Source organism: Lampetra fluviatilis, chromosome 13 (assembly GCF_964198595.1).
Source record: "Lampetra fluviatilis chromosome 13, kcLamFluv1.1, whole genome shotgun sequence".
In the NCBI taxonomy this organism is placed as follows: Eukaryota; Metazoa; Chordata; class Hyperoartia; order Petromyzontiformes; family Petromyzontidae; genus Lampetra; species Lampetra fluviatilis.
The window spans coordinates 3,948,411-3,960,788 of record NC_136287.1 but is presented as its reverse complement, the minus strand read 5'-3'; the positions used below and the strand labels follow the sequence as shown (position 1 = coordinate 3,960,788).

At 41.1% G+C, this 12,378-nt stretch overlaps 1 protein-coding gene across 1 annotated transcript; it reads right to left on the bottom strand.

Moving 5' to 3' along the window:
* Positions 1-53: 53 nt before the first annotated feature.
* On the bottom strand, positions 54-5,541 carry GLMP (glycosylated lysosomal membrane protein). Its single transcript, XM_078862071.1, has 6 exons — positions 5,378-5,541; positions 3,537-3,806; positions 2,654-2,851; positions 1,828-2,046; positions 1,445-1,710; positions 54-1,214 (listed from the first exon to the last, which is right to left on the bottom strand). The coding sequence occupies exons 1-6, from the start codon at positions 5,477-5,479 to the stop codon at positions 1,046-1,048; spliced, it is 1,224 nt and encodes a 407-aa protein (XP_078718197.1). The 5' UTR covers positions 5,480-5,541; the 3' UTR covers positions 54-1,045.
* Between the last annotated feature and the right edge of the window lie 6,837 nt (positions 5,542-12,378).

Here is a 12,378-nt window from a genome sequence, read left to right as displayed (position 1 = left end):
ATGTCCACATAAAACCGCATTTGCACCACACAAACAAATAGTTTTTTAATTGCAACGTGTAAACATGAGAATTCAATGTTGGGAATCAAGAAAAAAGCAATTGGTTACATTTTATTGTGCAGGTTCATGGAATGTGGTCTGTGCAACTCGTCTTGCCTGTGAGAAAAACGTCATACACACAACTGTGCAGTTTGTACCTAAGCAGAGCAGTTTCTGACCGAATAACGAGGTACAAAAGAAAATATAACTCAATGTAATCTCACTGCACCAGAACTTTACGATTAAAACAATTTAAATCTGGATTTTAAGTATATACATCTTTGAATTGTATAGCACGATTTATAACATGCTGGCAACACGTTCAATCGACGACTGCCTGATATCTGCAGCTAATACACATTATGTATGCACACATTTTTGCTTCAAATCAAATTTTTACATGCGGTTTTAACATGTTTAAAAGTGGTATTGATTTAAGCACATTTCTCTTATTCCAAAGCATATATCCCTGAGGAAGGTCATTAAGATTAAACAGAAATTACGTTTGAGGTCACAGTAAATAAGCATGTGACTACATCTGGAGACAAAACTTTTGCCATCCGAAAATGTACTTTCATCCATTGTTACACCTAAATGTTCTACAACAAATACACTTACGACTAATTCCATTGACCTTGCAGTGGGTGTCAAAAAATCTCAGTGCAACAAAAAAATGGCAAAAATATTTCTTTATTTTGGGACAATCACCAGCAAAAGAAAACCAGGATATGCCCACTGAATGAGAAATGGCAAGGACACACCCCTTTTCAACCGGCACATTTGAGGCATGCCAGCACGGGTATTCACTGTATGGGTGGTTTTCCACTGGCTATTTGCCGTGCCAAACCATGATGCCGATGCCCCACGTTGATTGCATGTGCTATCAGCAGCCCGGCTCTTGTTTTGCAGTGGCAGATTGGTTGGGCATGGCCCCAGCACAGCAAAGTTATACAGTAGAAAAAAAATTAGCGGTTGCATTGGTTGGCACAGGGACGAGTAGCCATGTTTAGTCGATTGGCTCGTAGCCTTGAGCCTTGTGCCTCCACTTGACACACGCCACGACAGCAGTGATGAGGAGCAACACTGCCGAAATGCCCAACCCCACAGCCATGATGATGATCACCAGCACGGAGAAGGAATCCTTGGCTGGTGTCCCATACCCAACCAGGCCCGTCCTGGAATCACAAAGCATGTGTGTACAATGAAAAAAAACTCCCCTCGACAGACAGCATTGCATACAATACACACACTAACAGCACAAGAGATGCTGCTTGCTGTCATGTGCACAAACTGGGTTTGGCTGCATGGATAATTCTAGGTGCATACACAGCTGTTTCACATTATGGCTTTCAAAAACAATTTCCACTGGAGAACACATCGCAGACTGGGCTCACGAAGCTCTCACCAGCTGAAAAACTGGGTGGCATTGTAGAAGCCGTCCTCGCCGATGCCAAAGGACACGTTGAGTGCCGCAGTGAAGCCATCGGGTCCGTAGTAGGCGAACGCGATGCTGGACCCTGGCACGGAGTGAGTGACCGGGGGCATCGGGTAGTGGTGACACGGCGAGGATGCGCCGCGGTTCGGCGGGTCGCTGGTGTACGCCACGGGCTTCCACTGCACAAAGCCCTCCGCCTTCGACGCATTCTGCTGCGAAACTATCAGCTGCACCATCTGTGGAAAGTACACGCGACGAAAGCACGTTACCAGATGTCGTGTGCATTACGGTGTTACTGTCCGACTGAGAAAATACAGCGGACTTGTAAGCGTTTGCTACTTTGCGGCGTTTACCTCGAATATGGAGGGCGTATGCTCGTCATCTATGGTGTGGACCGATTCAAGCCGCGTCGTGCCGTTGCTGCGCTGTGTAACCAGCAGCCCAAGGCCAAAGCGCGACCGATTACTCCTTGGCATCACTTTGTCCACACGAAACTGGAACTGCGTGGAGTTGGCGCTGTATTCCAGTTTGGGTAGACTCTTCTCACGGCCCGTGCTTTTGTACACCATCACCTTTAAATGACACAAACAGACACCTGTTCAGCTGCTGTCAATACAAATATAAACCCGATGACAAGCTTCCAATCAAGAGTTTAGTGTAACTAGGGTTGCCGTGAGATCATGAGATGATAGAGATCCATGATAAAAAAAATATATATTACCATTCATTTTTTTTCTTAAATATTTACTAAATAAAACGAAGTCGGTTGTAAAAAAAACTATTATCCTTTATATTAGTGCTTTGTAAAATATATTTTCTGGAGTAATTTAAATCATTGCAAATGTATGACGTCATCAATGACATTTATTTTAACTTTAATTATTTCCTGTATAACTGACAGCACGTGCATCATAAGTATTATAGGTTGTAAAATGGCATTCATTCTTAAGACTAACAGCAGTCTTATGTTGAGTGAGCTGCAGTTGAAAAACTTAGGTAATAATTTGTATTCATACTGCAAGTATACCAAAGCAAAAAACAAATAAAACGTTCATACAATTATGGGAAGGGGATATCGTGATAATCGTCATAATTGTCATAGCATAAAATGACGATTACATCGTGCAGACACAGTATCACAGCGAGCCCAGCTGTATGCGACCCATGCTGCTGCCTTACAGAAATGGAGATGGAGCCATTGTTGAAGTTCCCCTTGGGGCCCGTGGCATTGCGGCCCCTAAACTCCACTCCCAGGGTGGTTGGGTTGAATGTGCTATTGACGTCTTCCCACACAAAGTCCTCCAGGCGGTAGGCAGGGGAGAGCTGCTGAGACTTCTCCATGTCCGCCGTGTCATTGACATCGTAGAACTCCATCAGCTGCACAAACAGAGAAGGCCAGTCCACTATGATATTGAGCTGTAATTAAGCAAAACCTTTCAGGTTTAGCACCGCAAGAATACATGGTATTATATTTTGTTTCAACAGTTCCATGGTGAAATGAAAATATCAAATACAAATGAGATACATGATACTAACCAGCTAGCAAGTAAAAAAACAAAGCACACAAACATGCACAAGTCTAATAGAGGATCACGAGCGAGTGAGTGCCCAATGTAAACTTTCATGTTCTAGGTGGGCTATAAATCTTAAGTCTGGCAAAGACATTGGCAAGCCTTATGCTTATACAATCACACATTTTACAACTTGGACTCCCAAAAACTACACCCTAGAGTTTAAAGTACTTTACTCATGAGGCAGGGCCAGCCTAAAATTAAAAATTGCTTTAAGCACCACACAACACAAAAAAATATCCGAATTGTTTGCGAACCAAGTCATTTGCCTTTCAGAATGTCATGTGAAAACCGGATAGAAAGGGGACAGCCTGCTAACATTTTATATGATGAGAATACACTGGTGCCACCACTTTAACCTCGAGTGTTCCAACAAGGCACTAACAACTTAAATATATATAGCTTCTAGATGCAATCATATCTCAAGACACTTTTCAGGGTATGTGTGTGGCTGTTCCAAGGGACAAGGAGCCCTGCCACTGGGTCGTTACCTCTGAGAAAACCACAGCCTGCGAGAAAGTGACCTTGTCCTCGGGAATGATACGCAAGGAACGCGAGCCGTTCTTGAGTAGCTGCTCCCAGTCCACCTTCAGCTGGCTCTGGTTTCCCGTGCAGTGCACCAGCAGCACAGTGGGCGCGCCAATGGTGCTCCACACATAGTGAAGGGTATCGTGTGGCCCCACTGCCTGGTAGTGCACCAGGTTGACAAGGCCCGGTGGCACCAGAGAGCTGTTCAGCCCTGGATTCACCTGCACAGTGACCTGTGGTGTTCACAAAGGAGAGTACAAGTTAAGTTGAAACCATCAAACATGGAATACGCATGAGCCAACTGAACCTTAGCGTGTAGGAACGCAGCATTTCTTTGATGATTAACAGATTAATGGTCAACAGAGTACACACTTCGGCATAGTACAGGCATCGCCAAACAAGGATCCCGGGCAGATGCAGTGCGGCATGAAAAAAAGTAGCAAACGTGAATCTAATTGAAACAGGAAAAAAAATATATGCAGGAGTGGGAGGAGTATCCCTGGCAGTGGAGCCGAACATGAGTACAGTACTGGAACTCCTAACAACTTCTAAAAACCGGTTGCGTGACCACCCCACATCACACGACCAACCCACGTGACACTCGGAGCACGTGTAACGTCGTGTGGCTCTGGGCCACATGCAGATTGTAGTTTGTGACTTATTCATATTCTTAGGTTTTTTCGGTAAAGTCACGTAGGTAAAAAAAATCTAAATTTTACCCAAAAAAAAGAATATGAATACTTGCAGTCACGAAAGCTTCAAATCTAGTTTGTGACTTATCGGCTCAGGATGTTTGGCGACTGCTGACATCATACCATGAATGCTCGATACATAGGACAGTTAGTTGCCAGATCAGAATCTATTAATACTGGAGGAATCCGATGAGCTATGAAGCAATTTTGTTTTACAGATGTCAAGTTGGGGCGGGTCAGAAACTTACAACAAACAATAAAAAAGTACAGGCAAGGTAAGCGAATCACAGCATTGACGATGCCCACAAATAAAACATGAATTGGCAAGTTTAACACGTAGGCTTTCGCGACCAATATCCACAATAGAGGTCGTTTTGGGTTCGATCGCGTAAATATAGAAATGTGTCGTTAAATCCGCCACCACCCGACCTGTTTACGTGACAACCCTTACTAGTTGGCTGTATCGGGTGGTGGCGGGTTTAACGACACGTGTTTATATTTACGCGATCGAACCCAAAAAAAACCCTGTATTATGAATTAATAGGTAAACGTACGAGGTGATCAAGTTGTGTCAGGGACGTCATTTGGCCTTTCAACGCAATGAGAATCAGGGTTGCAACCTCCCGTGATCAAACTTTGTTCTCAAATGTTGCAGACAGTTGATGGTCTCAGCCCGGTCACCATGAGCTTAACGCAACAAAACAGCACATTACGCTTGGGTTGTTACTTAATTAGGCCAATTCCATCGGCTTGATTTCCCCGCGAGGGACATCTCTTACATGGCGAACACAAATATGGACCCCAGCGTATAAGCCAGACACTCAACAGCACAACAAAGGTACACCGCCTCACTATAAACACAATTTAAAATTTCGCCTCATGAACACACAACGCTGATATACCAACTTGGGTATAAAATTAATCAAACAATTACTAAAAACGTATGAAAACACCTTACATAACAAAGTAGGCCAAATCTCAGACCGACCATTTGCCTGGAATCCCAGCCGCCCGCGGCGCACTTCCCCCGGTAGGGACGAGACGACGGACCCGGTTGTGAGCCGGCCGACGTAAATTTTAGGCGCCTTTTAAAGCCCATTTCCCAAACTCACGCGTCTCTCGAATGGCTTCTCCGCCCGCACGCTGGGAAGTCGTAAAAGGAGGACGGCGAAGCAGAAGGCGAAGCAGAAGACGCAGCGAAACAACGACTCCATGGCGAGACCGAGTTTCGACTGCGGCGATCAACAGCTTCCGCGGACCTGGAGCACGTGACCCACCAGCTGATCTCCCCCACCCCCTTATCACGTGACGCACGAGCGTCTTTGTTTCTCCCAGCAGCCACGTGGTCGGGGCGTGCCTGTGGCGAATGAACGCGCATCGTGCTAATCAGCGGTGCGGGTGCAGGACAATTAACTGTGGGTCTCTGTGTGAGTCTATTAGGCCTCGGCAAGGTAAGGTAAAAGTTAAGAAAGGTAAAAACAACGAGCCTACCTTTACCCTACCTTTTACCTTACCACAATACAATCACTCTACCCTTACCTTTTACCCTTTAGCAGGTAAAATAAAAGGTAAAAAATTAACCCGTAAAAACAAAGTTTTTCACTATAAATCCTTTATAAGCGTGGCATCGGTTTTATTTTAGTATTCATATCTGTTTTTCTTGAGTAAGAGTTTCATTTTTATCACATTGGTATTTTAAATTAAATATTAATTTTTTATTTTTTCCTAAAAAGTGGAAAATTTTGGAAAAAAAATTTTCACGAAAATAAATTGTCACGCACAACGAGTCTGTGTGCAAAATGTCAGCTCGATTGGATCACGGGAAGTGGGTTAAAAAAACGACCGAAAGATTTGCACGGTCGTAAGCGCGCAAGCAAGCAAGTGAACTTAATATAAAGGATTTAAAAAGCAACGAGCCTACCTTTACCCTACCTTTTACCCTTTACCCCATACAAATTACTCAATTACAGGGTAATTACTGGGGTACTACACATGAACAAGGTTTATAACGGTAAATGCGAGGTAGAGCGCTTTATTCATATATAATATTCTCCATGATTCCAATTTTACATGCTTTCTTTGAACTCACTCTGTCTGTTGTTGTTGTCATTGTCGTTGTCGTCGTCATTGTTGTTGTTGTCATCGTCGTTGTCGTATCCTCAAATCTTGTAACTTAATTTTAACCCACTTCCCAATGTGGTATCGACTGCAAACTTGGTATACTTATGTCATACTGATGACAATACTGTATTCTATCAAAAAACATTTTTAAACATACATTTTTATGTTATGTTTCGGATTGGCTCTAATTGTCCACGCTCAACTGACGTTGGCTGTAATTGGCCACGGTCCCTTACGTTGTAGCAAGCTTCGGGGCCACTTCCTGGAGTCGTGGAGTTCTGCCATTACTCGTACATTTCATAAAAGCGTGTTTTAAAAAAAGTTTGTTTTAATATTACTTATTAAATGGAGGCTACGGACTGCGCCACGGAGCTTTTAGCGGTAAACCAGGTACCGTATTTACCGGGTAATATTTTGCGCTACCTTTACCTTACCGGGTAATTCTTCCGAGCTACCTTTACCCTACCCTTTACCTTACCCCTAGACACCTTTACCCTTTTACCCGGTAAAAAGGGTAATTTACCTTGCCGAGGCCTAGAGTCTATGGGTCTCTGTGTGAGTCTATGGGTCTCTGTGGGAGTCTATGGGTCTCTGTGGGAGTCTATGGGTCTCTGTGGGAGTCTATGGCTCTCTGTGTGAGTCTATTTATGTTGAACTTCTTTGGCACCATAAGTACCCAACCATGCTAATCGGAGGTGCGGGGGAAGGACAACAAACACCGAGGGATTAATTTCAACCGGAGCTGTCTGGAGCTGAGCTCTGGAAAATAGTTCCCCCCATCCGGCGAGTTGGGGACCCCCTGGACAATATTCCATAATAGTATTGTCATGTCCATTGTTATGTTTTACTCTGGACCTTTTTACAGAACGCACTAACCACTGCTGGATTGAGGCCTCCACACGTCCTGCATAATTATTCGACCTTGCTTCATGAACCACGCCGGGCAGTACAGGTGCGTGGAGGCGGGGTGCATCGTGTAATGCAGCAACAGAGTTTGCTGCGCTGTGCTCTCTCTCTTTGCACCACATAGCACCATGAAAGTCGAAATGAATGTTATCACGGAGAGACAAAGCCGGCCGGGCGTGGTACTGACCCCCCCCCCCCCCACCCCCTCTCGGCTTGTGAACCATGCCCGTTTCGTACTAGGTGCGTGCTAACAGTACCTTAAATGGGATCGGAGGGTGATCCGTTTAAAGATACCACACAGACAATGACCGCTTTCCATTCATGTATGTGGAACTTATTTCGCACCGTCCGTACGTGTAGCCAACCGTGCGAATTGAACATTGCAAAAGCGATGGGCTCCATCTCTGTAATTTCTCCCCGTTATTGTCGTGTGATATCTATAACTGAATCATCCTGTGCTGAATGGGCCCCCCATTGTCAACTTGCCAACCCTCACCAACTTCAAAATCATTCCCAGCCACTGCAGTTTTTCTTTAAAAAAAAAACATCAACAAGGATTTGACCAAAACGTCCCAAGCAGGCAGGAGGATACTTCTGGAAGAGAAAGACGTGAAGAATCTGGCACTTAATGAAAACCGTGTGCCGCCGGTCAATTGTGACAGCGTGTACTTGTACCCAAGTTGTCACTGGTCAGCGCCACTCAAATGTATTGCCTCGTCAAAGCGGCTGCTTCGCTTGCTGTCGAGTGACAAACACGGACATGGCCCCATGCAGAGAGAACTTCACAGCTTTGACGGTCCTGGTATAAGTGTCACGCGTGGTTGATAATCACGGCTGTAATAACCACGGTCGAATCTTTCGCTTGCAGCTACTCTGCCGTGGGCTTGAGAAATATTCCATGAGAAATTAAACCCGGCACCTTGATTAATTCTTAAGAGATTGGCGGTGGGTAAATGAAAATTGTGCGCCAAAAGCAATCACTCAGCGTGAATGTAAGTTCGTGAGGTGGCGCTGTTGCCCCGTTTATGGTATTTTTTTTTATTTGACCCCAGACAAGCGGCTGGTGGTTTGTTGACAGCGGCTGAGCAACTTGATGAGTTCAATCGCCCATGGGTGGAAAAAACCCGAGTTTTCCAGCGGCAGGCATCGGGTTTTTTTCTTTAATACAATTAAACCCGATTTCGGGGTATTCAAACCTGGTGTAATGAATACGAAACTCTGATCCAAGGCTTAGGCTGCTTCCTCGTCGGTGCTGCTATCATCGTACTCGGGGGGGGGGGGGGCGTCGGGCACGGGGTAGTCGTAGAATGCGGCGGGCAGGTTGGTCTTGATGAACACGAGCTTCTCCTCCACAATCGTGGGCGCCAGTGAGTTCCTTGGCTTGGAATGGATGAAGCCCATCGTTGAGAAGTGCGGTTCTGCAATTAGAACCAATTAAACCGGATTTCTCACAATCTCAGATGATAGGGTTTAATATAAAAAGACAATTAAACCCGATTGTAAAAAACCCGACTGTGCCACCCTTGCAATCACCCGTATACAACCGTCCGAATACTGCACAGTTAGTTAACACGTGCACTGAACAAGGCAAGGGGACATTTGGAATGTTTCTCAATGTAACAGCGTCTATGATTCATTACATTCGTTTGCACTTTCAATCGTCCTATAAAAATAAATATATTTCAATGAACTCTCATCACCGTCGTCCTGGTGTCATCCGTTCTCTATCCACTGCTGGATACAGGTTCCCCACACACGCAATTTCTTCGGGTCTTGTGATGCCACACACTATTTCGCTCCTGCGCGCGAAAAGTTGGTTTTAAATAAAACCTTCTCTAATCTAGGCGAATGTCAAATCGAATCCGATTAATTCAGTGAGCTAAGTGTGCCTGCTACATTTCTCCGTTACTTTGTCCTACTTGTATTAACATCTAAGCCTAACTTGATCCGTCAACTGGGTCGATGGAATTGATTGATACTACTGCATTAGGGTTTGGGGTAGTGCTAACTATATGCTACTGAAAGCCTGCATCCACTAAAGGCACATTTTTGAGTCATCATCATCATTCATGATCAATAAACTGTTTAAAATTAATTTTTATTTTACCAGGTAAGGCCCACTGATCTGTATAGCTCTTTTTCAGAAGCGACCTGGCCACAAATGATAGCCCATTGAAGTTGGTTATCGTGTAGAAAGTTATCGCAGCCAAAAACTCGAAATGCATGTATCTAAATGTGGAGGGAAAACCCTGAGGACCCGGAGAAAAATCCATGCGACCACGAGGAGAACATGCAAACTCCAAATATACAGCAGGCGTCATGGTCGAGATCGAGCCCACGACCTCCTGTATACCAGGCGAGGTAGTTAACATCTCACCACCACTGCTAGATGAAGGCTTCCCCAAGCCGTTGCCATCTCTCCCGATTCTACATTGTAATCACCTAGCACCTGCACACGAGCTGATTTAACTTTTGAATGACACGTTGAATAATATTGTTGATACTACTAATAACAATGTAATAATAATGTTGATACTACTAATAACACTGTAATAATATTGTTGATACTACTAATAACAATGTAATAATAATGTTGATACTACTAATAACACTGTAATAATATTGTTGATACTACTAATAACACTGTAATAATATTGTTGATACTACTAATAACACTGTAATAATATTGTTGATACTACTAATAACACTGTAATAATATTGTTGATACTGCTAATAACACTGTAATAATATTGTTGATACTGCTAATAACACTGTAATAATATTGTTGATACTACTAATAACACTGTAATAATATTGTTGATACTACTAATAACACTGTAATAATATTGTTGATACTACTAATAACACTGTAATAATATTGTTGATACTACTAATAACACTGTAATAATATTGTTGATACTACTAATAACAATGTAATAATATTGTTGATACTACTAATAACACTGTAATAATAATGTTGATACTACTAATAACACTGTAATAATATTGTTGATACTACTAATAACACTGTAATAATATTGTTGATACTACTAATAACACTGTAATAATATTGTTGATACTACTAATAACACTGTAATAATATTGTTGATACTACTAATAACACTGTAATAATATTGTTGATACTACTAATAACAATGTAATAATATTGTTGATACTACTAATAACACTGTAATAATATTGTTGATACTACTAATAACACTGTAATAATATTGATGATACTACTAATAACACTGTAATAATATTGTTGATACTACTAATAACACTGTAATAATATTGTTGATACTACTAATAACACTGTAATAATATTGTTGATACTACTAATAACACTGTAATAATATTGTTGATACTACTAATAACACTGTAATAATAATGTTGATACTACTAATAACACTGTAATAATATTGTTGATACTACTAATAACACTGTAATAATATTGTTGATACTACTAATAACACTGTAATAATATTGTTGATACTACTAATAACAATGTAATAATATTGTTGATACTACTAATAACACTGTAATAATATTGTTGATACTTCTAATAACACTGTAATAATATTGTTGATACTACTAATAACACTGTAATAATATTGTTGATACTACTAATAACAATGTAATAATATTGTTGATACTACTAATAACACTGTAATAATAATGTTGATACTACTAATAACACTGTAATAATATTGTTGATACTACTAATAACACTGTAATAATATTGTTGATACTACTAATAACACTGTAATAATATTGTTGATACTACTAATAACACTGTAATAATATTGTTGATACTACTAATAACACTGTAATAATATTGTTGATACTACTAATAACACTGTAATAATATTGTTGATACTACTAATAACACTGTAATAATAGTGTTGATACTACTAATAACACTGTAATAATAATGTTGATACTACTAATAACACTGTAATAATATTGTTGATACTACTAATAACACTGTAATAATAATGTTGATACTACTAATAACACTGTAATAATATTGTTGATACTACTAATAACACTGTAATAATATTGTTGATACTACTAATAACACTGTAATAATATTGTTGATACTACTAATAACAATGTAATAATAATGTTGATACTACTAATAACACTGTAATAATATTGTTGATGCTACTAATAACACTGTAATAATATTGTTGATACTACTAATAACAATGTAATAATAATGTTGATACTACTAATAACAATGTAATAATATTGTTGATACTACTAATAACACTGTAATAATGTTGTTGATACTACTAATAACACTGTAATAATATTGTTGATACTGTTTAACACGTAGGCTTTCGCGACCAATATTGTTGATACTACTAATAACACTGTAATAATAATGTTGATACTACTAATAACAATGTAATAATATTGTCCAGTCCCTTATCAATCTGCTGCTAGATATAGGCTTCGCCACGCCGTGTCGGCTATGGGGGTTGTTTGACCATACTTCACCACGCTGCTGGTCGGTGAAGGGATGAGCAAGGCAAGGCAGATTCCAATATCACTCGGCACTGATGTTAGCCGTGGCCGATAATCGAACTGAGGTCACCTAATCGAATTGTAATTGAGCTAGAAGAGGTTTTAAGTTTGATTCCAGTCTCGTATGATGGATGTGCGGGAAAAGATACATCATCGGTATGACATCATCACGCGTGTTATATGTTTACAGTCGGCAATTAATTAAATTGTGCACTGAGCCTACGCGCTAATGCTCATTTAATAACCCTAATGACCTTCAGGACGAGATAGGAGCCCAATAAGATGTGTCCATGTCTTTAAACTACACCTTTAAAAATTCTAAATAAAATAAAAATTAGTGAGTTCAACAGCACTGGACCCTGAGAGATAGCGACTGGGTAGGAAGGCCTTCATCCAGCAGTGGATTGACAATGGGTCATGATAATGATGATTAAGTCAGTCTGTTCTCCTATTGATGACAATCGATGTAGGAAAATCCAATCGGCAGACAGTACAGCAAATATTTTGTAAGCTTGTGTTTCTGTGCATATAAGTCTGTGTGTACGTTTTTTGT

Bases quoted from the DNA above. Each gene is read 5' to 3' on its own strand.
- GLMP (XM_078862071.1), bottom strand. From the start codon at position 5,479: ATGGAGTCGTTGTTTCGCTGCGTCTTCTGCTTCGCCTTCTGCTTCGCC. The intron at 2,852-3,536 runs GTAACGACCCAG...CTGTTTGTGCAG, and splicing joins AGGCTGTGGTTTTCTCAGAG to CTGATGGAGTTCTACGATGT. The intron at 2,047-2,653 runs GTAAGGCAGCAG...TGTCATTTAAAG, and splicing joins ATGGCTCCATCTCCATTTCT to GTGATGGTGTACAAAAGCAC.